The sequence below is a fragment of the Thermobia domestica genome, chromosome 16 (assembly GCF_964235325.1).
Source record: "Thermobia domestica chromosome 16, izTheDome1.hap1.1, whole genome shotgun sequence".
NCBI lineage: Eukaryota > Metazoa > Arthropoda > Insecta > Zygentoma > Lepismatidae > Thermobia > Thermobia domestica.
The window spans coordinates 3,103,440-3,130,712 of NC_137469.1; the positions used below are offsets into that span (position 1 = coordinate 3,103,440).

Below are 27,273 nucleotides of genomic sequence, written 5' to 3' on the forward strand. Positions count from 1 at the left end.
GACACATGAGCAGGGCCGGATTTCCATGTTTTCCAATCATGGGCCCTAGCAAACTTGCCGCCTCTAACCCTACCAATCGCATTGCTCTCCAAAACTTCCATTCTCCTGGATCCACTTCTTAAAATATTACTTTTACGTTTGCTGCTAAATTATAATTATTACTATTACTAATTATTATTGTTGTTCTTATTCTATATTACTCATTTTATGTATTATATTTTATTTCCTATATCTGGCCAACATTTCGAGTAAATTCATTAAAACTTATCTGGCTTCTGCCTAACCTATTCAACATTACATGGTGTAAAAGACGGCAAAATATAGAACAATCTTAAATGATATAAAGAGTTATATTATTTTACCTACAAATTTACAAAATGACGTTTCTGTGCATCAATACTATTTACGTCTTGCTTTGACATTGGAAATTCATTAATAATGTGATCAAAATCAAGTTTAACAGTCAAGTCATTTTCGGTGGCTAAAACAGCTAGACGAACCAGTCTCTACTCACAAAGAGTGGATCTCAAATAATTTTTGATTCTTGACAGTGTGGAAAATGATCTTTCTGCTGCACAGTTAGTTGCTGGTATACATAAAAACACTATAAGGCAAATAAATACACGCCAATTTGTGAAAGTACGAGTGTCGAGCCCCCTACTGCCGCACTTTTCAGCAGATCCACCGACAACTGATCAAACTGCCATAATAAACAACTGACTTACACTTGTTACACTTGTTAAGCTTTTATTACATAAATATGTTACACTATTTTTATTAGCTAAGAAAATAGCACAGACACAAAATAAACACGAAAAAATATTTTACATATTTTCATATTTTTTAACATATTTCTTACATATTTCATTGAGTTTTGTTATATATTTATGCACATATTTCGGTACTTTTTACTACATAAAAATTATTATTTTTATTTTTATTATTATTATTATTATTATTATTATTATTATTATTATTATTATTATTATTATTATTATTATTATTATTATTATTATTATTATTATTATTATTATTATTATTTATTCACTTTCCTTCGGCCCCAACGAGCTAATGCTCACATTAAGGGGCAGTACAATCCAATACGTACATACTTCAATAATAATATAACATGACAATATATGTTTGTCATAGACTAAAAAGAGACAAATAAAATAAAGAAAAAATAAAGAAACAATAATGGAAATAAAGTACATTATATATAGAAAAGGAAATACATGGTAACTACTAAATACACGGAACAATAATAGAAATTCAAAATATTGCATAAGATGTTAACTTGAATAACAATATATGAAATACATGAACAGAAACTTTTATAGTTATGCATTATATAAGTAATTTACACTAACAACAAATTTAGGGAAATATCATATAGCGTGACAATTATTTACAATGAGCTATAAACTGCTCCCAGTAATGTTGTGTCACCTGTTTCTTAAATATATACTCACTACAACAATTTTTAAGTTTATCTGGAAGGTCGTTATACGTTTTGAGTAGCCTGTATTTGACACTCTTTGTGCCATAGTTAGTTGAGTTCATTCTTCTTATATGTAGTGCATTTCTACGTCTAGTATTGTATTTATGAATATCGTTTTTTTTTTTTTTTTTTAAGCCTGAGATTAATATGTGTCTGGGAATTTATAATTTTGTAGATTAAAATACTTGTTTGAACTTTTGTAATTAAATTTAGTGGTAATATTCCTGAGACCATGTACAAACTATTGCTGGAATATCTGGGAGGTAATCCATACATTGACTTTATTGCTTTCTTTTGGAGAATTGCTAATCTCTTTATATCTGATTGCCTACCATTCTGCCAGATTACCGATAAATAAGATAGGTGGGATTGAATGAGTGAATAGTATACTGCTCTAACACTTGAATTTGGTACGATATTACGTAAACGACTGAGAACTCCCACAACTGGTGATATCTTCTGTGTTAACATTAATTTATGTTTGTCCCATTTCATATTTTCATCCAGTACCAGACCTAAGTATTTTACAGTACGTGCTCTGAGTATAGTCAATTCATCTACCTGTAGTTTGTCAGGGATCCGTGTTTTAAATGAAGGCTTATGAAACACTAGAAACACTGTTTTGGAGGGATTAAGCACCAATTTGTTTTCGCAAAGCCACCGACTTAAAATGTTTAAATCGTATTTTATATTACACAATAGTTCTTGGACAGAGTTTTCAACATAAAGTATTGTTTTGTCATCTGCAAATAAGGCAACTTTACCTTTGAGGTTTAACTCCTTTATGTCATTTACAGTATGACAATACTGGTATATGCTACGACTAATCTGCTACTCGTACAATATTATCGTAGTCACGGCCATTAAAAAAAAATAGCTTTCGCTTATTTTATTAAGTCGTTGGTTGAATATGTATTTTCAATAGTTTTATCGTTTTTTTAAAACAATGCTTTTAAAAATTTCTGTTCTTTAACCCCTTACCGCATGCCGTGCCATATATAGCACATACCCTTTTTTCACTAGCTTTTTTGTGATTTATCAAAGGCATCAAATGACTGTTTTGTCTGCTGTGTGAGATCTTGACATGTATGAATAAGAGATTTTGGTGTCATCTGGCATGTTCTTTGTGAGTTGTAAGTGTGTCATATATGGCACTTACTTATTTCTCGTCGGAATTAAGTAAAAAAAAAAAAAATCAAGTTTTAATTCATTTTTCAAGTTCTCATATGAGGATTTCCAATACTGATTTTTTTTTTCGCTAAAAGAAAAAAATCATGCAGAGAGGGATTTGTCGCCCTGGTCCCGAGCCCATGTGGCCCATGCCTAAATCCGGCCCTGCACATGAGTAGTGGCAACGTTATTGGGAGCTGTCAGATATCTTCTCTTGCTGGCTTCCATATAGTCCTTTACATTAGTATATGAATTAAGGGGAAAGCATTGAGACATACTTTCTTTCATTTTTTTTAAAGGGAGGTTAATCAAAATATGAGAGCCTGTATTGAGATTCTGATATATGCTATACACACACACTGAAAATCCTTGAATACTACGTTCGAACAATGCGGTTTTGCACTAATAAGGCTTTAATTATATTTACAAATTAGTAATAGGTTTTCCAATTCAGCATTTTTCAAAGAAAATAAGCTTTTATTATTACTAATTTTCCTACATTTTTGTGATGAATATATTCAATTTAAATGCATCGTAAATAGGCCTCAATCAACACAGTTTTGGATATCGCGGAACCAATTAACTGTGTTATGTAACGTATTCAGTCCTGTTACATCCATTTTGGCCATTGGAGCTTCTAAGACTTTATATATAGAGAGGATCCTTCCTTTGATAAAAGATTTGCCCTGAACAAGAGTAACATTTAATCGCAATTTAATTTGTCATAGCTCGGTGGAAGCAGTTGACTACCTCTGGGAGTTCAAAGGTTCCGAAAGTACGTCAGAGAGAATCATTACGTATAAAAGTAATATCATACATGCCGTATATTTTCCAGTCTCTATAAATACATTCCCTATACTATAGCAACACTTATTTCTTTACAGAGGTTAATATATCTCTCATATGGCACCAGTAAGTCAAACACTGACTAGGGGGCGCAGTATCTCAGTGGTAGAGCGTTCATTTCCGGTGCTTGGGGTCCCTGGTTCGATCCCAGCTCGCGCCGTGTGGACTTTGTGGTGGACAAGCACCGTGCTCGTGGGTTTCCTCGGGGTTCTCCTGTTTCCTCTCACTTGCTTCATTTCACTCATCTCTCATCATCACCGTCTCCTTTAGCCTAACCGGCATAATCGTAGGACGTAAAACTTAAAGATTTCATTTCATTTCAAACACTGACTACAATATTTAATTTTGCTCTATATTTCCATTCATAACTAATTTACAGGCTGGCGCAGGAAAAATCAGTTCGTGTAAGAATATCGGAAAAATATGTTATCCGGACAGCGATTTACTGTAAAATATACGGTATTCATATGTTTATTACGGAAATCTGTACGGAGCATATTATTCATATGATGCTACATACGTACAGCCTTTTTCACTCTTAAATGTTACATCATTCCTCTGCATGATGTCTGACATCTAACAATCTTCCGTGTATTATATATGTATAAGCAGGGGCGGCGATTCGGGGGGCAAGAGGGGGCAGTTACCCCAAGTTTTTTGAAGTGACCCCTTAATGTATACAGTTTCATTTGGAAATATAAAGTTTTTGTATGTATTACTGGCTCACAGAAAAAAAATGGCGCCATATGCCGTTGCGTGAGTACGTATTGGTTATTTATCTTCCTGTGAAGTTAAGAAAGCTACAGAAATTGCATTTTAATTGCAATCCAAAGCAATTAATATTGCAATTGCGTATTTCTTTAAATGTCGTAGTATTTAACTTGTAAATGCTTGTAGTATTTAGTGTCTTTCATTTTCTAGAGTAGTAACATACATTTAATGGCATGTGCGGAATTAAAAATATAAGTTGTTCAGTTCTCCAGTTTACGAAACAAGCCTCATTATTCATTACTATGATTATTATTATCCTTTCTACTTATTTGTTTTGTAACTTTGTTATTAAATAATCTGATCACACAATTTTCCAGAGAGAATTTTAAAGTGTTTATGAGCAAGGAATCAAATCCCTTCTTACACCTTCGTTGTTTAAGAGTACAAAGGGCCAGTACCTACTTGCGTTTCTCTTGTCAATTTACTTAATAAAATGTGAAATACGATATACAATATTTTGACTGAAAAAAGATAGTATCCTATTAGTTATACAACCTTTCGTCATACAAAGGGTTAGAAAGAACCAGGAAAACTAACACTGATATAAAAACATTCAGATCATGTCGTGCCCCCCCCCACTTTTAACGTCCAATCAGCGCCACTGTGTATAAGTATGTTACATACATCAGCTATATGTTATATACATATGTGAGATCCTGTGTGCCTATATAGAGACTCGTTCTTTCATACGACAAGTACGTATAGATGAAACACTTATACGGAAATTATTACGTATAAAACAAGTTTTCAGTTATATGTTTGCTCCGGATGCTGAATTATGTTAAGTCCAAAAACTACAGGATTTTCGCATGTAACCTACGTTTCTACGAACGGCACATGTTTTATTTTTCTCTGTCTGGGTGCTTTGTAAGAAATTGTCTGAGAAAACGTCACCCGTGAAGAGTAAACTACCTTTTTTTTTTTTTGAATCTTGGTTTATGAAAAATAAATACAATTGTTAGACCCGTGTTTGAGAAATTTTTTTTCAATAATTACCCTCATTTTTGTGGGATAAGAAGAAAATTCGAAAACCCCGTCTGAGTAGAATATTATCAAAGGCGTGTATTATGGTATTCGTGCCCTGTTCAAGAGAAGAAACCAATGTACTAATTCGTACGATCATATGTTAGAATGAAGCATCATGTTAGCGAGCACTAACCACAACATTCAAAATTCCCACCTCAAGCTAATTCATTTTCCCAACAAAATTTGAAATTTCTATCAAATAAAAACTGTTAGTTTTGACAATATATTTTTGATAATTTTGTACCCGTAGAAGGGGACAACCAGCACCAATCCAATTTTCAGAAGTATATATTCAAGCCTTATAGAACACTTATCAGTATATATTTTCAACAATTCCCAAATTTAAGAGAAGGGCCAATGAACCCCTACCAAATTTTGAAACGAAACCATCAACGTATACATGTATTACGAAAAACTTAATCCCTCTACTCAACTATACGTGTAACCATATAACGTGATAGACCCTGATTATAGAGGATACATTACGTCAAAATCCTTCCAAATTTATATTTTGGGCAATTTTGTACCCATAAAAGGAAATGATATGGATGATCCAAATTTACAGAGTTATATATCCAAGTCCTAGAGAACATTTACCACTTTTTTTTTCACAATTCCCAAATTTAAGGTTTTGGCCCATGTACCTCTTCCAAACTTTCAGAGGGTACATTAATATACCCGTGGCGCCGTGTCCTATAAAAGAAAAAGAAACCCTATGCCCATTCACGTAACCATGTAACATGAACTTAGAAGGGGTGGTCTTAGGTACCCGTAGACCATGACCTCTGGGTCAAAGACCATGGCCCTTTAGCACGGGACCCAGGGACACAACAGTGATCTCAAGTGCTGTAAATACTACTACGGAGAAGATGGAACATATTCTTGGGACGCTGAATCGACAGCAAAAGAACATTTCTCGATATCTTTTACCGTGTTTGCTCTACAGGAATCAGAATTGGATCTGGATACCAAAACGTGATACAAAAACGTTATATGCAGTTGAGATCGTTCCTCTAGTGGCGGGTCTTTAAAATTAATTAGGAAAGATAATTTGAAAATCTGGCATATTTTACAAAAATCTAGCATAATTCAGACCCATAGTAGTATGGGACCCACTTCAGGAAACTTTTTGGCCCCTGGGTCCCTGCCTCAGGACCCATGGTCCCTGGCCGGGGTCAATGACCTAGGGGTACATAGGACCACCCCCTCTAAATTTTGGCAGGGGTACCATGGCCCACCCCCTAAATTTTGGCAGGGGTATAGGACCACCCCCCTTAAATTTTGGAAATTGCCAAATCTAAAAATTTGGTATGGTAGGGTAGGACCATAGTATGTACCTCTATCAGTATTGGGGGTCTATGTCGTTCCCTTTCATGGGTAAAAAATTGCCAAAAAGTCAAATTTCGGGGGTTTTTGACCTAATTTATCCCCTTGGATGAGGTGTTATTACCCTATATGGTTATATGGGCGTATACAGGGGTCCATTCCCTTTCATAAGACATGGGTATATTAATGCACCCCTTGAAAAATTTGGGAGGGGTACCTTGGCCCACCCCTTAAATTTTGGAAATTGCCAAATCTAAAAATTTGGTATGGTAGCCTAGGACCACAGTATGTACCTCTATCAGTATTGGGGGTCAATGTCGTTCCCTTTCATGGGTAAAAATTGCCAAAAATTCACATTTCGGAGGTTTTTGACCTAATTTATCCCCTTGGATGAGGTGTTATTACCCTATATAGTTATATGGGCGTATACAGGGGTCCATTACCTTTCATAAGACATGGGTATATTAATGCACCCATTGAAAAATTTGGGAGGGGTACCTAGGCCCACCCCTTAAATTTTGGAAATTGCCCAATTTAAACATTTGGTATTATAGTATAGGACCCTAATATGTATTATGATAAATTTGGGTGGTCCACCTCATTCCCTTTTAGGGGTACAAAATTGCCAAAAATATAAACGTAAGCAATACGTTGTACCACGTGTTTGGTTTTCGACCTAATTTATCCCCTTGGATGAGGCCCTATTACCTTATATGTTTATATGAGCATATACAGGGGTCCATTACTTTTCATAAGACATGGGTATATTAATGCACCCATTGAAAAATTTGGGAGGGGTACCTTGGCCCACCCCTTAAATTTTGGAAATTGCCCAATTTAAACATTTGGTATTATAGTATAGGACCCTAATATGTATTATGATAAATTTGGGTGGTCCACCTTGTTCCCTTTTAGGGGTACAAAATTGCCAAATTTTAGTACAACCACGTGTTTGGTCTTTTGACCCAATTTATTGCCTTGGATGAGGTCCTATTACCTTATATGGTTATTTGGTTATGTATAGGGGTCTATTACCTATCATAAGACATAGGTACATTTGTGCACCCCGGGAGGGGTACCTTGGCCCACCCCTTAAATCTTGGAAATTGCCCAATTTAAACATTTGGTATTATAGTATAGGACCCTAATATATATATTACTATAACCTCGTTCCCTTTTAGGGGTACAAAATTGCCAAAAATATAAACGTAAGCAATACGTTGTACCACGTGTTTGGTTTTTGACCTAATTTATTCCATTGGATGAGGTCCTATTACCTTATATCGTTATATGGTCGTGTATAGGGGTCTATTACCTATCATAAGACATAGGTACATTTGTGCACTCCTTTAAATTTTTGGTAGGGATACATTGGACCAGCCCTTCAATTTTGGAAATTGCTCAATTTAAACATTTGGTATTATAGTATAGGACCCTAATATGTATTATGATAAATTTGGGTGGTCCACCTCGTTCCCTTTAAGGGGTACAAATTCGCCAAATTTTAGTACAACCACGTGGTTGGTTTTTTTGGCACAATTTATCCCCTTGGATGAGGTCCTATTACCTTATATGGTTATATGGTCATGTATATTGGTCCATTCCCTATCATAAGACATGGGTATAATGATGCACCCCGGGAGGGGTACTTTGGCCCACCCCTTTAATTTTGGAAATTGCCCCTTTTACATGTTTGGTATTATAGTATAGAACCCTAATATATATTACTATAAATTTGGGTGGTTCACCACGTTTCCTTTGATGGGTACGAAATTGCCAAATTTTAGTACAACCACGTGTTTGGTTTTGGCTCAATTTATCCCCTTGGATGAGGTCCTATTACCTTATATGGTTATATGATCATGTATAGGGGTCCATTCCATATCCCCTTAAATTTTGGAAATTTTCCAATTTAAGCATTCTGTATCATAGTACATGACCTCAACATGTATCATGATAAATTTGGGTGGTCCATCTTGTTCCCTTTCATGGGTAAAAATTACTAAAATATTAACATAAGCAATATGTTGTACCATGCGTTTGGTTTTTGGCCCAATTTCTTCCCTTTGATGGGGTTCTATTACCTTATATGGTTATATGGTCATGTATATGGGTTCATTTCCTATCATAAGACATGGGTACATTGACGCACCCTTTAAAATTTTGGGAGGGGGTATCTTGGCTCATCCACTCGGTTTTAGAAATTGTTTAATATAAGCATTTGGTATCATAGTACAGGACTTCAATATGTACCACTATAAATTTGGATGGTCCACATCGTTCCCTTTCATGGGTAAAAAACTACCAAAAATCGAATTTCGGAGGTTATTGACCCCTTTGGTAAGGATTTAGCACGTTATATGGTTTATTACCTTTATATGTTTATGTTCCCTTTTAAATTTGGGAATTATCAAATAACAAAATTCGGTAAACGTTTTCTAGGACCCATTGGTGTTCCTCTTATGGCCAAATATTCAAAATTTAAATGTTATTGACCGGCTTTATTATTGAATAAGTACAGGATTTATTACTTTTTTCATAAGACACAGGTGTATTTGTGTACCAATCTTAAATTTTGGGAGGGGGTACAGTTCTTATTGTCGTATCAATAATTGGTAATTGGATAGTATCTCATTCATTGGGTAAATCATTATGATCACGTGATCTGTTATTAACCTATGATGGGATTAGGAGTCCAGGACATTGGTACATTAAAACTTTGTAGTATAATTTGAGAATGCGTCATTGGTTTTGATTATTCACTCCAAATATAAACGTAAGCAAGACGTTGTACCACGTGATTGTCCTTGATGAGGTAGTGTACAGGGATTCATTTCCTTTGTTGTGGTACTTCTTAAGTTTGAGTACACACACACTTCTAGAAAACAGTTGGTTCTACTCAGGTAAACAATTGACGGACATTATTGACCTTATTGAACATATAATGATATGATTAACTCTAAGACTTAGGTATATCAAGAGAAGTATTCTTTAAATTTGGGAATGGTGATAAACAGAATTTTAACATAAGGCGCGAAATTTGAAACAATACATTGAACTTTAGTCACAGCTCATAGTCTAAGATCATTGGTGGTGATTGATTTGACCTTGAGCTTTAGAAATCTGATAGCTAACCTTATTGAATCTTATGACTCATAGACGAAAGGCAATACATGCTACAACAGTTTAAAATTTAATCATAAGGTGATGTAATCTGACACTAGCAAAGTTATTGTTAATGCAATTTGATTGGATGATCACTATCTTTCGTGCAATCTGATTGGTTGATCACTATCTTTCGTGCAATCTGATTGGTTGATGAGTTTCAAATCTTTGCTGTATTCAGTTTTTAAGTTTTGTTTCACATTTAAAAATCTTGGTTTCGTTCAACATTTTGCACTCACTGATAAATATGATCAAAACCGTTTATTTGTTAATCGAATAGTTAAAAACCGGATAAAGTTTGACGGTTAACCTGAAACGTAAAATTTTTAGTTTGAAATTTTTTTTTGCTTGAAACATTTTGTTTGAAAATTCTTGCTTTCAAATTTTTGCTTGAATTTTTTGTTTCAGAATTTTGTTTGAAATTTTTTTGACAACTTTTGTTTCAAAATTTTTTTGTTTGAAATTTTTTCGTTTCAAAATTTTGTTTAAAATTTTTGTTTGAAATTTTTCGTTTCCAAATTTTTTTGTTTGAAATTTTTTGTTTCAAAATTTTGTTTGAAATTTTTTTTCGTTTCAAAATTTTGTTTGAATTTCTTTCGTTTGAAATTTTTTTTCGTTTCAAAATTTTGTTTCAAAGATTGGTTTGACATTTTTAAAATTTGTGCACTCATTAGTAAAGAACCGGAACTGTTTAGAACTAAAACCTTTGACAACATTGTGGTGCAATAGTACACGTCAGAACCTGGGGTTGTACTTGAAATGAAAAAACACAATTCATTGAAATGGATCATTTTATTACACTCCACATACATCCATACCAGATAGTGGTTCTGGATATTGTCGATACAATGTATTTTGAACTTCTTGCACTAGTTTGTCTTTAGCATATAATTTTAATTCCAATTGAAGTCTTTTAAGATCTAATGCAATATCAATTGGTGGAAACTCAATGTCCATTTGATCACAAATAAACTGTTTATCAATACAGGTATGCACCCACGAACGATGTTGACAACCATCACAATATCTAGATACATGTTGTACAATATGCATAACACATTTTTCAAAATAGTACTTTTTCAGGAATATACTAGTTTTGTTGCACACTTCCACTGCATGTTTCACACACTGGAATACGTTTATAAATTTGTTCCATTCTGTTTCCGTTAGATACACCATGTTGCGAGGGACATGGAATGTACTCTTCTTACGTAACAGCACCATCTTCTCTTCGAGGACTGTACGCAGCACCACTTCATGATTTGAGCCTAATGATTTGACTATGGTCACATTTAGCTCATCATGAAAATAATCGTTCATTTGGTCGATTCGTGCCATTCTTCACAGGTCAGTTGTACACCAAATTGTTCTGCTTTGCCCAATCGAATCACAGGTTCAAATGTTCTAGCACTGATACCAATCATCACATGTTTTGTTTGAAATATATTTATTGGATAATATCTTGCGAAGATGAACTCTTTATCGTTAGAAGTACACATCTTTCCTCCTGAAAAGCACTTGCTCAAATGATTTCACGGTATTGGTTGATTTATAGAACTACGGCTGTCGTCATTGGAAAGGAATGTGCTGACATTTGAATTCATGGTTTCATCACAGTTGCTGACGTCATGCTGACCAATCACATTCATACAACTATGTCTAATGTGCTGATTCATGATTTCATCACAATTGCTGTGTACTAAATTCAAATTGATGACTTCGGCCCAAGAGTCTTTTATAGCATAAAGATACAGATCCAGTATTTAAGAAACGCAGCAGTTCTTCTTGTTTCGATGCTTCCATGGGAAAATATCTTGCTGGTAAAATTATATTTTTATCATTTTCAAGCTTCACTACGATTCTTAATCCAAACTTTGTAGGGATCATTTGGCTAGCTAAGATTCTATAAGGTACATTCTGTTGCAAATCAGTAATCTTGGTAAATGATTTCATCACATCACGTGTGTTTAGAAACTGCAGACAAGTAGCCATGATGACGTTATCATGAATACTAACTCGAACGATACTTATATATGATGCAAAACTGATGACGTTGCGTTATCATGTTCTGACGTGTACTATTGCACCACAATGTTGTCAAAGGTTTTAGTTCTAAACAGTTCCGGTTCTTTACTAATGAGTGCACAAATTTTAAAAATGTCAAACCAATCTTTGAAACAAAATTTTGAAACGAAAAAAAATTTCAAACGAAAGAAATTCAAACAAAATTTTGAAACGAAAAAAAAATTTCAAACAAAATTTTGAAACAAAAAATTTCAAACAAAAAAATTTGGAAACGAAAAATTTCAAACAAAAATTTTAAACAAAATTTTGAAACGAAAAAATTTCAAACAAAAAAATTTTGAAACAAAAGTTGTCAAAAAAATTTTAAACAAAATTCTGAAACAAAAAATTCAAGCAAAAATTTGAAAGCAAGAATTTTCAAACAAAATGTTTCAAGCAAAAAAAAAAATTCAAACTAAAAATTTTACGTTTCAGGTTAACCGTCAAACTTTATCCGGTTTTAACTATTCGATTAACAAATAAACGGTTTTGATCATATTTATCAGTGAGTGCAAAATGTTGAACGAAACCAAGATTTTTAAATGTGAAACAAAACTTAAAAACTGAATACAGCAAAGATTTGAAACTCATCAACCAATCAGATTGCACGAAAGATAGTGATCAACCAATCAGATTGCACGAAAGATAGTGATCATCCAATCAAATTGCATTAACAATAACTTTGCTAGTGTCAGATTACATCACCTTATGATTAAATTTTAAACTGTTGTAGCATGTATTGCCTTTCGTCTATGAGTCATAAGATTCAATAAGGTTAGCTATCAGATTTCTAAAGCTCAAGGTCAAATCAATCACCACCAATGATCTTAGACTATGAGCTGTGACTAAAGTTCAATGTATTGTTTCAAATTTCGCGCCTTATGTTAAAATTCTGTTTATCACCATTCCCAAATTTAAAGAATACTTCTCTTGATATACCTAAGTCTTAGAGTTAATCATATCATTATATGTTCAATAAGGTCAATAATGTCCGTCAATTGTTTACCTGAGTAGAACCAACTGTTTTCTAGAAGTGTGTGTGTACTCAAACTTAAGAAGTACCACAACAAAGGAAATGAATCCCTGTACACTACCTCATCAAGGACAATCACGTGGTACAACGTCTTGCTTACGTTTATATTTGGAGTGAATAATCAAAACCAATGACGCATTCTCAAATTATACTACAAAGTTTTAATGTACCAATGTCCTGGACTCCTAATCCCATCATAGGTTAATAACAGATCACGTGATCATAATGATTTACCCAATGAATGAGATACTATCCAATTACCAATTATTGATACGACAATAAGAACTGTACCCCCTCCCAAAATTTAAGATTGGTACACAAATACACCTGTGTCTTATGAAAAAAGTAATAAATCCTGTACTTATTCAATAATAAAGCCGGTCAATAACATTTAAATTTTGAATATTTGGCCATAAGAGGAACACCAATGGGTCCTAGAAAACGTTTACCGAATTTTGTTATTTGATAATTCCCAAATTTAAAAGGGAACATAAACATATAAAGGTAATAAACCATATAACGTGCTAAATCCTTATCAAAGGGGTCAATAACCTCCGAAATTCGATTTTTGGTAGTTTTTTACCCATGAAAGGGAACAATGTGGACCATCCAAATTTATAGTGGTACATATTGAAGTCCTGTACTATGATACCAAATGCTTATATTAAACAATTTCTAAAACCGAGTGGATGAGCCAAGATACCCCCTCCCAAAATTTTAAAGGGTGCGTCAATGTACCCATGTCTTATGATAGGAAATGAACCCATATACATGACCATATAACCATATAAGGTAATAGAACCCCATCAAAGGGAAGAAATTGGGCCAAAAACCAAACGCATGGTACAACATATTGCTTATGTTAATATTTTAGTAATTTTTACCCATGAAAGGGAACAAGATGGACCACCCAAATTTATCATGATACATGTTGAGGTCATGTACTATGATACAGAATGCTTAAATTGGAAAATTTCCAAAATTTAAGGGGATATGGAATGGACCCCTATACATGATCATATAACCATATAAGGTAATAGGACCTCATCCAAGGGGATAAATTGAGCCAAAACCAAACACGTGGTTGTACTAAAATTTGGCAATTTCGTACCCATCAAAGGAAACGTGGTGAACCACCCAAATTTATAGTAATATATATTAGGGTTCTATACTATAATACCAAATGTTTAAATTGAGCAATTTCCAAAATTGAAGGGCTGGTCCAATGTACCCCTACCAAAAATTTAAAGGAGTGCACAAATGTACCTATGTCTTATGATAGGTAATGGACCCCTATACACGACCATATAACGATATAAGGTAATAGGACCTCATCCAATGGAATAAATTAGGTCAAAAACCAAACACGTGGTACAACGTATTGCTTACGTTTATATTTTTGGCAATTTTGTACCCCTAAAAGGGAACGAGGTTATAGTAATATATATATTAGGGTCCTATACTATAATACCAAATGTTTAAATTGGGCAATTTCCAAGATTTAAGGGGTGGGCCAAGGTACTCCTCCCGGGGTGCACAAATGTACCTATGTCTTATGATAGGTAATAGACCCCTATACATAACCAAATAACCATATAAGGTAATAGGACCTCATCCAAGGCAATAAATTGGGTCAAAAGACCAAACACGTGGTTGTACTAAAATTTGGCAATTTTGTACCCCTAAAAGGGAACGAGGTGGACCACCCAAATTTATCATAATACATATTAGGGTCCTATACTATAATACCCAATGTTTAAATTGGGCAATTTCCAAAATTTAAGGGGTGGGCCAAGGTAACCCTCCCAAATTTGCAATGGGTGCATTAATATACCCATGTCTTATGAAAAGTAATGGACCCCTGTATATGCTCATATAAACATATAAGGTAATAGGGCCTCATCCAAGGGGATAAATTAGGTCGAAAACCAAACACGTGGTACAACGTATTGCTTACGTTTATATTTTTGGCAATTTTGTACCCCTAAAAGGGAATGAGGTGGACCACCCAAATTTATCATAATACATATTAGGGTCCTATACTATAATACCAAATGTTTAAATTGGGCAATTTCCAAAATTTAAGGGGTGGGCCAAGGTACCCCTCCCAAATTTTTCAATGGGTGCATTAATATACCCATGTCTTATGAAAGGTAATGGACCCCTGTATACGCCCATATAACTATATAGGGTAATAACACCTCATCCAAGGGGATAAATTAGGTCAAAAACCTCCGAAATGTGAATTTTTGGCAATTTTTTACCCATGAAAGGGAACGACATTGACCCCCAATACTGATAGAGGTACATACTGTGGTCCTAGGCTACCATACCAAATTTTTAGATTTGGCAATTTCCAAAATTTAAGGGGTGGGCCAAGGTACCCCTCCCAAATTTTTCAAGGGGTGCATTAATATACCCATGTCTTATGAAAGGGAATGGACCCCTGTATACGCCCATATAACCATATAGGGTAATAACACCTCATCCAAGGGGATAAATTAGGTCATAAACCCCCGAAATTTGATTTTTGGCAATTTTTTACCCATGAAAGGGAACGACATAGACCCCCAATACTGATAGAGGTACATACTATGGTCCTACCCTACCATACCAAATTTTTAGATTTGGCAATTTCCAAAATTTAAGGGGGGTGGTCCTATACCCCTGCCAAAATTTAGGGGGTGGGCCATGGTACCCCTGCCAAAATTTAGAGGGGGTGGTCCTATGTACCCCTAGGTCATTGACCCCGGCCAGGGACCATGGGTCCTGAGGCAGGAACCAAGGGGCCAAAAAGTTTCCTGAAGTGGGGCCCATACGACTCCCATGTTTGGCATCATCGCGATTCTCGAATGTGGCAACCCTGATGGATGACAACACTGAACATTCTTCAGGTTCATATTTTGTTGTTGTAAAATAACATTATCTATGATTGTGGTAAGTTGTATTTCATTATCTCCTTTCACTTATGAATAAACAAGCAGAAGAAAAATGGTATATTTTGTAGTATTTTTAGTAAATCAGGCTCTTACGTGTTGTCTTTTCCTACCAGTGAAATGCTTATTGCTTGTGCCAGGTTTAGATAATTCATCTTCATCTATGCTAATTGTCAAAAAAAAAAAAAAAAAATGTCTGACGTTACAGGAAGATGTTCGCTGAGCGAGATATAGCCAAATTGATCATTGATTTGGAGAGAACGCTAATGACGTCAGAGGTCGATCGCCTTCGCAGGGCCATGCAAGAAGTTGATCACGAAGGAAAAGGACACATCTCGAGGGGCCAGGTAAGAAATCAGACATCCATGTAGAAACATTCATTGCTAACATTAAATTATTTTCAGTGGCTACAAAGAGGCAAAAAAAAAAAAAAAAAAAAAATCACTTCCGATACAGGACAACACGTAACAAACTATTTTCTATTAAAAAGTATATACAAGTACAATAATCATGTATATACAGGGTGCAGGCCGGTAGCCAGCCCAAAAATGTACGGGGGCCGATAGAAGTTAGGGGGGCCCAATCCAACCATATTATAGTTCATTTGCAAGCCTACCGTGAAAATTTTAGGGGGCCAGTAAAAATTTAGGGAGGCCCAGCCCCCCCTTAGATACGGGCCTGACAGTGTGTTTCAAAACAACACCGACAACGTTTGGGAGGTGATTCCTAACACCAAAATAAGACAAAATGTATAGACCATCCTGAGTGCACAAATGCTTCCTTTTGGAGTTATAGGCTGTCGAAAACATGAAAAACTTAACTTCAAAGGTCCATATCTCCAAAACTATGGAATCTACCTTAGTCGGGTCAAGACTTCACTGAGGAACTAATACGTGTAATATCCAAAAATATATGTTTCAGAATCCTAAGGTACTCACGAAGCATTTTTTATAGAGGAAGTTTGGCTACGGGCATATAATTTGAAGTACTCAACAACTACCTCTATAAAAATTGTTGCGGAAGTATCGCAGGGTTCTGAAACTTGTATAGGGCACATATTAGTTCCTAAGTAAAGTCCTGACCCGAATCCGACTAACAAAGGCCCCATAGTTTTGAAGCTATGAACCTTAAAGTTCATTTTTTCATGTTTTCGACAGCCTATAACTCCGAAAGGAAGCATTTATGCACCCAGGATGGTCTATATTTTTTGTCTTATTTTGGTGTCAGGAATCACCTCCCAAACCCCTGTTTAATACGAAAACTGACAGTTGCTTTGTAAATACACAATAGCTTTGCTCGGCACAACTGACAGAAAATAGAAGCACGATTCTTAAACTCAAAAATTTTTAGAAATTTTCGGGAGAAAGGAATTTCTTACAATTTGGGTGCTCCTAGTGGGAGCCAGGTTCTCCAGGAAAATATCAAAGAAACTAATGCATGTAAATGACTCGAATTGATTTTGGAATTATTGAAATACAGGTGATATGTATCAAGATAAAAAAATAATAAAAACCGATAGTTTCAAAGAAACAAACAAACAAAACATTTCAGAAAGGACCTGCTCGTACGTAATTACCTTGGATTCATGGCTCGTACGTACTTTCTCTTTAGAATTAAGCAAATGTTTAAACTGATAAAATATGCACTCCTCACGGATGCCAAGTTCGGAATAAAAATCGGTAAAATACGGGAAACTTCTCGGAAAAATGTGTTGTGTAGCAGTTTGGACGTCCTTAGCACATCCCTAGGGTAAAATACCCCCCCCCCCCCAAAAAAAAAGGAGTCGGAAATACATTATACATGTCCTAAATAGAAATTAATTTGTGTATTGATTTATTTGTGTATTAATTTGAAATTTGTTTTGTCTTTAGTGTTTACTTCGTTCGAATACATTTCTTATTGTACGTGTTTAATTGTCTGTATAGTGTTGTCTTGGTCTACAGGTTGGCCCTAATTATGTATATAGTATTTGTAATTCTTGACAAAAAATTTCGATATGGCAACACTGTGTAGCCTGAGAGTGGGAATAACTGTCACTGGACTTAGAACCGTTATACTGTGTGCCAGACAGGATGGCGGAAGAGTTGTCTCTCGAACAATGTGTGCGTTGTGTGCGTTTGTATTCTGTGGAATGGCTAACTCGATCTCTCGATTTGTCACCACCTGTCTTTTTATGGGGTGTTTCAAAGGACAAAGCGTATCAACATCACATACGCAATTTGGCCGAACTACGGGAAACTATCACAAAAGAGTTCCACAGGATGCCAGTATGGGTCTGTCAAGTTGCTTGTGACAGGAAGCTATTACGGAAGAGTTCCACAGGATGCCAGTATGGGTCTGTCAAGTTGCTTGTGACAGGAAGCTATTACAGAAGAGTTCCACAGGATGCCAGTATGGGTCTGTCAAGCTGCTTGTGACAGGAAGCTATTACGGAAGAGTTCCACAGGATGCCAGTATGGGTCTGTCAAGCTGCTTGTGACAGGAAGCTATTACGGAAGAGTTCCACAGGATGCCAGTATGGGTCTGTCAAGCTGCTTGTGACAGGAAGCTATTACAGAAGAGTTCCACAGGATGCCAGTATGGGTCTGTCAAGTTGCTTGTGACAGGAAGCTATTACAGAAGAGTTCCACAGGATGCCAGTATGGGTCTGTCAAGCTGCTTGTGACAGGAAGCTATTACGGAAGAGTTCCACAGGATGCCAGTATGGGTCTGTCAAGCTGCTTGTGACAGGAAGCTATTACGGAAGAGTTCCACAGGATGCCAGTATGGGTCTGTCAAGTTGCTTGTGACAGGAAGCTATTACAGAAGAGTTCCACAGGATGCCAGTATGGGTCTGTCAAGCTGCTTGTGACAGGAAGCTATTACGGAAGAGTTCCACAGGATGCCAGTATGGGTCTGTCAAGCTGCTTGTGACAGGAAGCTATTACGGAAGAGTTCCACAGGATGCCAGTATGGGTCTGTCAAGCTGCTTGTGACAGGAAGCTATTACAGAAGAGTTCCACAGGATGCCAGTATGGGTCTGTCAAGCTGCTTGTGACAGGAAGCTATTACGGAAGAGTTCCACAGGATGCCAGTATGGGTCTGTCAAGCTGCTTGTGACAGGAAGCTATTACAGAAGAGTTCCACAGGATGCCAGTATGGGTCTGTCAAGCTGCTTGTGACAGGAAGCTATTACGGAAGAGTTCCACAGGATGCCAGTATGGGTCTGTCAAGCTGCTTGTGACAGGAAGCTATTACAGAAGAGTTCCACAGGATGCTAGTATGGGTCTGTCAAGCTGCTTGTGACAGGAAGCTATTACAGAAGAGTTCCACAGGATGCCAGTATGGGTCTGTCAAGTTGCTTGTGACAGGAAGCTATTACAGAGGAGTTCCACAGGATGCCAGTATGGGTCTCTAAAGCTACTTGTGACAACGTTGCTCTTCGTCTCCAGGCATGTATAGATTTGGATGGTGCATTGGTAGACCATGCCGTGCAAAACAGAGCTGGAATACGCTATAAGAAAAATAAAAGATAGCAACCAGGGCCTAGAGTTGAACGGTATTCACCAGGTTATGGCATGATGTAAATTTAATAGGGGACGATAGGAGAATAATAGAAAGAAATGCAGAGATCTTATTAAACGTTTGCAGGGACATGGGTTTAGAAGTAAATGCAGAGAAAACTAAATACATAGAAGTGCGTCGGGACCGTAATACAGCAAATTATGGATGCGTTAAAATATTAAATAATAATTTTTTGATAAAGTGGATACTTTCAAATATCTGGGATCAATATTAACAGACGAAAATCATATTCACGGAGAAATTAAATGTCGACTAAAAGCAGGGAATTCGTGTTACTATTCGGTTCAAAATCTCTTGTCGTCGCGAATTCTGTCGAGGAATCTGAAGCTTAAAATATACAAAACGATAATCATGCCTGTTGTTCTGTATGGTTGCGAAACATGGTCGCTTACTCTGAGGGAAGAACATAGAATGAAAGTATTTGAGAACAAGATCCTGAGACGAATATTCGGACCCAAGAGGAACGGGAATGGGGAATGGCGGAAACTTCATAACGAGGAATTACATAATTTATAAGGTTTACCCAACATTGTTAGGGTCGTCAAGTCTAGGAGGCTTAGGTTGGCGAGTCATGTAGCTAGAATGGAAGAAAGTAGAAACGCTTTCAAAGTCTTGACTGGAAGACCAATCGGAAAACGACCATTAGGAAGATCTAGGCGCAGATGGGAGGACAATATTAAGATGGATCTCGCAGCGATTGGAATACAAAGTAGAAACTGGATGCAGTTAGCTAAGGATAGAAATCAGTGGAGAGCTTTTGTGAACGCGGCATTGAACCTCCGGGTTTCATAGGCCATAGAGTTAGTTAATTAGTAAGGAAAGGTATGACAGTAATGTTTTATGTTCAATTTTATGTTCCTAGTTTCTTTACAGTAGTCTTTGAAATATCATATGCATAATTACGGGTTACCCTATATAGTCTTGAGTATTTTTGGTATTTTTATTAGTTTTTCTTTGTTTAATACTTATAATAACCAAACTGCAACATATTAATTCATAATTGAAGGGTTGGATGAAAGAACCAGGTACATCCACTTTTAGAATTTTTTTCCGCAGCTGCTTGTTTCTTGCTTTAACTTTACGATGAACACTGTATGTAGGTACCTCCTTTGCATTATAACACTGAATATAATAATCGGATCCACATGATTCTTGCACACAATGTAGAGTGATGTTTTCCTACTGGAACGTGTTAAAAGCTCAAATTCGCTTAAAAAAAAAAAAAGACCTACCTGGTTCTTGCATCCAACCCTTTAATTTTATCACATTCTTGATTACATAATTCTTTTGTTCTATCATGTTTAGATCGAAATGGCTCTAAGACGAATAGAACTGAATCTTCCTGGAGACTTGTTGCACCGCTGGCTAGCTGCTACAGAAAAATCGTCCAACAATCTCTACCCAATTCCAAAATTGTTATCATTCTTTGAAAGAGTACGGCCCGATGCGCACAGTCTTCTTATAGGTAAGAATTATGTAATTTACTAGACATCAGCAAATCAAACGAAGTTTTAATTAAAGAGTTTATTGTTTGTTACCTCTTTTTGTCATGGAATAGTTCTGTGCATTAGCAATACTTGTCCAACTCCTCTGGAGAACGATAGGGCAAGATTAGTTTTTGGTTAAAAGTAGGTAAAATGTTATCTATGTAAATTATGTCATTTTAAGATTTTAACAATAATCGATGAAAGTTTATTGTACAACTTAAACTATTCTGTGAGGAACAATTTGGACAATAATTTAATTATAGGGGTGGTCCTCTAGCTTGGAGGTTTGGTGTGAGGCTAAAAGCCTCATCCTGTGGAAAGAAGGAACTTCTTCAGAAACATTCACAGAAGCCTCGTACTAGGAATGATAACTTGGCACGACCTCAGCAAAGTAAAATGAACATGAGATTTGGAACACTGATTATAAGAAGTCTTTATAGGGCAGGCACGTTAAAATCCGTGACAAGTAATTTAAAGAAATATAGGATACACCCAGTAGGAGTTCAATTTCCATGGTTTTCCGGAGGAGGATTCCTGAACCCTCCACTAAGCCTGTGGCACTCTATACCTCAAGATTCCCATTCATGAACTTGTAGGAGCACCCCCACTGATTTTCAAAACCCGGCGCCCTTGAATGTATATCTGCTGAATAAGTACTTTGTTTTATAAATGAATTCTCTCAAGCAATGTTGTGTGATTTATTTGAAATAATCCGAGTCTTGCTAACGTAATGGAAGTTGCAAAAGAATACAACTTCCAGTATTTGCATTATGTGGGAAGAACGTATTCAAGGAGAGAAGATATTGGGAAATCAGAATCCCTCTCCAAATTCTCAAATTTACATTGGATAAAGTGGTAAATTATTCTAACGAAAGTACTTTTCTTTTTCCTTCACGGAATAATCTCTCCCACGTCTTTGTCTGGGCACAACCTCAGTCTTACTGCACAGCTATACTGAACGTTTCGGAAGTTGATCGAGAAATACCAATCATGAGTTCCATAACCCACATCTCAACATTTCGGAAGATTACCGAGAAATGCTAGTGACGAATTTGATAACCATATCTAAGCATTTGGTAAAGTTACATGGTAATGACGAGTTACATGGTAAAAAGACATGGTAATGACGAGTTCGACATACCTATATCTAATGACGACAATAACGATCCGTAGACCCTGAAATGCGGGATTGAGCTGAAGTTATGAATCGCAATACTCATAGTTTAAAAAAAAAATCTGCGTGGAGGAAAGGAGGGAGAGGTAAAAGCCGCTTATGTTCAAACATTTCGAAACTAAGTTAAGAAATGCTAGGGACGGATTCGATTAGATCCAAGCGTATCGGAAGTGTATCGAGAAATACTAATAGTAACTCCGAACTTGTTAGAAGCTGATTTAAACATGCTAGGGATGAGTTCGATACAGCTGTATTCAATATCTCCACAGGCTATCAAGAAATGATAATGTGGCATTCCAACTTCTGCTGTTAGAAAAACCGTCATACCAGCACACAAGTGTACCGAACACCTGTATCATAAATCAGTAATTTCCAAATAAAAATAATCTTCATGCCTACAATATCTTCAAAGATGCTGCAAACTCTGAGTTAAAAATTAAAAGAAACATCTGATTAAAACTCGGTGTAACATTTGCTTGTATTCAGTCTTAAATAACTATGAAGCATGAAATGTAACTTCCAATACGCGGACGACACTGCATTTCTGATATTAGGCAAAACCATACAACATATCAACAAACATCTCCAAGAAGCTATTGGTCTATTCACATCCTGGTGTTCCAAATGGCGACTTCAGATCAACGCCGAAAAAACTCAAACAATTGTGGGTTCACCGCAATCTAACGCTGTTAAATGTTCACGTTCAAGGAACACGAATTCACCCTTCCAATACAGCCACATACCTAGGACTTCTCTTGGACAAACATCTCACCTGGAAACCTCATTTAAAATCCGTTTTATCCAAAGCCTATAATCAAATTAACTTACTCCGTCGCTTGACTAGCACCAACTGGATCTTAAACCCTCTATAGTTCTTACCACATATAAGGTCTTTCTCTGACCAGTACGGACTTTCGGATTCACAGCTTGGATACCTGCAGCACCCTTCTTTTATAAAACAAAACTACAAATCTTAGAACGTTATGCCTTCAGAATCGCTTACCGTATATCCTTTCCTAGCTCCACTGCCGATCTCTATAGTCTTATTACTTTTCCCACACTTCTTTCACATATAGAACACTTGGCTCGAAATATATCACTGATCGCCTGACAATGAATTACCCTCTACTCATGGACACAGTACATACTGCAGCCGACTTCGTCACCCTCCCACCATTACGCCCCCTCTCTCTCTCTCTACTTTTTACTCTATATCGCTACACTGTCCCTCCGGATCATCCCGACATTCCTCTTCTTGATGCATTTCATCTCGATATTCATTCACATTTCGTCTTTCCATCACATCATCCACAGTAATCCTACTGTACTAACAGGGCACCAACTGTTTTACATCAATGCCCCGCGTTGCCACTGGGCGAGAAGATAACCTCATTTGTTATTCTAACATTACCTATGTGTTGTGATATGTATTGCACTTATTTCATACCTCATATTTATTCCATCACTACCTTATGCTTATGTTTATGATCATAAGATCATAAAATCCAATGAATATTAATCTACTAATAAATAAATAAATAATAAATGAATAAATATCACTTATCCCAACAACAGTGCCAGATATCCCATCTTCCTGATCACCTCTTCCCGAATCGAGGGCGTAACCCTTGGGTGGGGCTAGCTTCGGCTAACAAAAAAATGTAACTATTAACAAGGATAAATTAATTTTTCAGGACACACGTCACGATCTGCAAAGAAAAGTCCTAAACGTGCCTCCACATCTGCTCCTGATGTTGCCCGGTGGGACGATGGGAAACATTCTCCAAAACCAAGTCATGGAGTAAGTTTATAATAATCTCTTGTTCTAAGTTTTAACTATCATTTGTAATTAAATAGTACGAGTTAACATATCGCACACCCGGTGGAAGAGTGTTACAACTCAAAAAAATGGAAATTTTGAGTTATCATCGCTCAATAGAGAATAGAGAGAGAGAAGCGAGCTCTATCTGGTGGTATTTTAGCAGAAACGTAAGTAAACAAATTAACCCCTAGATGGCAGAAATACCAGCATTCCGGTGAGCGATTTTGATAGAATAAAAAATTTTAAAAGTCATGTTCCCACAAATATGTAATTCTGACTTGTAACAGTCTTCCACCGGGTGTGCGATATATTCATTGACTATGGACACCATATATTCCAGCTAATTTACAATATTTCGCTCCAAAATACAGTTTTGTCAAATCAAAAAGGTTGTAAAAGTTCACATTATTATTATTATTATTATTATTATTATTATTATTATTATTATTATTATTATTATTATTATTATTATTATTATTATTATTATTATTATTATTACGTTCTTTTTTCTGGTTGTACGCAATACTGGCACTTTTTTTTTAGAAGTTTTATACAAGGATTTCATTTCATAACACGAAAGTGGGAAAACGGCTAGAGCAAGAGTATTTAAAAAAAAAAAAGTTTGAAAGAAGCTGTTGGAAAAGTGTACTGAATATAGTGCTAATTTCCTGCAATGTGCTAACATTTTACATTCCAAACATTGGCCCAAAAATTCTAAGCTTATATTTGGTAAAGCCGAAATTAGAATGTTAGGATGCAATTTCCGCTGTATGAAAAAGAATCAATTCTTGGTTTCTGTGGCTATCTCCAACAGCATAAAGTAGCAGACATGATACACCCTCTAAGTCCCATTTTGGACTCAATTGTAATATCTTCCAGCGAATGTGAAGGGGGTTCCCTCGGATGAACTTTACAGTAACTAGTAACTTCATAGGTCATGTCTACTTGTGCGGACAAGCTCTGCTTTATTGCTCATCAGGATAGAATTTCCTCACACACACTTTAACCCCTAGCAAATATGTGAACTTACGGCTGCTCCGAGGTTGTCATTCTACAATTCATAGGGAAACAAAACAAAATAAAGAAAGAAAGAAAAAAAAAGATCTAGAGGTGATAATTTCGTATCGAAGGATAGTTGTGTTAAAAGTTTGGAAGTTGCTGTAATAACTAATTCATTGTGAGTATGGTACCTCTTTTCAAACATACAAACAAACAAGCAAAAAATATTGATGGCATAAACGGCCGCACAGTGGGTGGAGCTGCACCTACATTAACTCCGGTATTCGTTTTACCTACAATAATTTATTCAGTTTTGAATACCCATTCTTTTCCGTGTTTAGCTACACTTGAATAATTTCTTAAGTCTCTCATAGATTGCTTGTTGTCTGTACTTTATTTTTGTTTAGTCGAATTGAAGAATTTACGGTTAGTTCTTAACAATCAATAGTAGATCTTTTTGCAACAATCTTACGATGTGTCAGCATTAATCATTTACATCTATAAAGTCCGAAGATAGCAAGAATATTTTTAGTTTAGTCTTCCCGAGCTATCAGCCAGGTTAAGGTACTGAAATCCGACGTTTCGAATGTAGACATTGCATTCATCTTCAGGGATGCATCAGATGATTGATCTTCACAATCCGTCAAGATGATTGCAATGTCTGTACTTGAAACGTCGGATTTCAGTATCTTAACCTGGCTGATAGCCCGGGAAGACATTAAAATCACGTCGCCAGGAAATACTTAATTCTTTCTTCAGCGAGAACACTGTTTTACTCTGCCTAAACTGTCCCCAAACTGCGCTCACATTATCAAAAAAATTCTGTATCCATTTATGATTTATGGTTAAGGAAAGCTCGGCTAAGACAATTTTATATTACACAATACCATAACAGTCACCAGCGAAAACACATCGCATCGCTTTGTCAAAGGTTTCAGAACGAATGGATAAACATTTTTATTTGCTCAAAGATTATGTTCTCTACACATCAAAGAAAGTTGGACTTAGCCCGGAATCACTGACAAAATAATACAATAGCATTGGTACTCTCATTTGCTCATTTGCTATTGACTGGCATAGGTTCTAAGTCACCTGACAAAAATGCACTTAAAATGAATGATTTGTTAATAACAAAACTATGAGTTCACTACAAATTCCATCAGAATTTAAAAAAAAATCACATAAATCAAATGTTCAAAGGGCCCCCAATCATCTTCATACTCAAAACAACAAATTACATCACTATTAATATTGTTGGATGAAAATTTATCAAATCCAGAAATAATATGCTTTAGATCTGAATATTTATTCAGGGCTCCCAGTTGTCCTATTTTCCTATATTTTGGAAATTAGTGTTTATTTGTCCTATATATGTCCTATATCAGGGTGTCTACTAAAATTCCAAAATGAAATTTCGTGACTTTTTCGAGACCTTTTCTTCACCAAATCATAAAATTTACTAACATTTTCAAGAGCAAATTCGGCTGCGAATTAGGTAGAATTTTCATCCATGCGATAGAAAGGTACTTTGCTTGCTATTTGGTAGCGTATAAAGCCGACCATAGACATTTTTGGTGGTGAATTTTGATGTTTTATAGAACGAAATCTTCCAATCTGTACTTACATTTGTACAGTTAAAAAAAATCGTGACCCAAAAGATAAATTTCGTGACTTTCATGACCGTTTTCTGATTTCGCGACTTTTTCGTGACTTTCGTGACCGATAGACACCCTGTATATTTTAATCTTGTCCTATATTTCCTATATTTTTCAGTGATTGAATTATTAAAAGTGCATGCCAAGGGCAGTTCTAGTGATGATTTAAGTTGCTACATATTAGCAATATGCTTAAATTTGCCTTAGCATTATTTTTCTCAGGAACAGTCACTAATCCTCACTATTACTTTTTTTTTTTAAAAAAAATCTGGTTTTTCCTATCCTCCCATGGCCACTTTTTTCCCCCCATCTTTGTTTCCTATGTGCGTTATTCTTCCCCAATGAAGCTTAGCTGAGGAATCTTGCCATTCTCCAGTTTCTTATAACGCAAGCCGTGATAGCATTTTCTTTCAGCAGTGTGTGCAGCAGTATTGGCTAGGCATTGAGGTGTGAACGTATCCTAACGCTTTCCAATATTGCTGTACATAATACGCGTCCTGAAAAACCTGGAAATAAAAGTGTGTCGTGGAAACGCTTTGGAAAAGTTATGGAAAGCAGACAAATGGTGAAAATCCTGGGAATGTCCTGGAAATTATTTATGAACTGGAAATGTCCTGAAATTTATGTTACATAACAGTTGTTAGAAGTGTATATATAATTTGCAGAGCTATGATGAATGAAATGCTGTTAACGTTATTTATTTCAGAGGGAAATACTTTGATCAAATAATTCAG

General features: G+C 35.9%; 1 protein-coding gene across 2 annotated transcripts in view; it reads left to right on the forward strand.

Annotated features, from left to right (window-relative positions):
* Positions 1-27,273, forward strand: part of LOC145672399 (uncharacterized) — a 290,548-nt gene that overhangs the window by 257,317 nt on the left and 5,958 nt on the right. For both annotated transcript variants that reach the window (XM_081741553.1, XM_081741554.1), the window contains exons 7-9: positions 16,047-16,185; positions 20,708-20,867; positions 23,758-23,864. In XM_081741553.1, the coding sequence (XP_081597679.1) occupies positions 16,047-16,185; positions 20,708-20,867; positions 23,758-23,864 (406 nt within the window). The remainder of the gene's footprint in view (positions 1-16,046; positions 16,186-20,707; positions 20,868-23,757; positions 23,865-27,273) is intronic.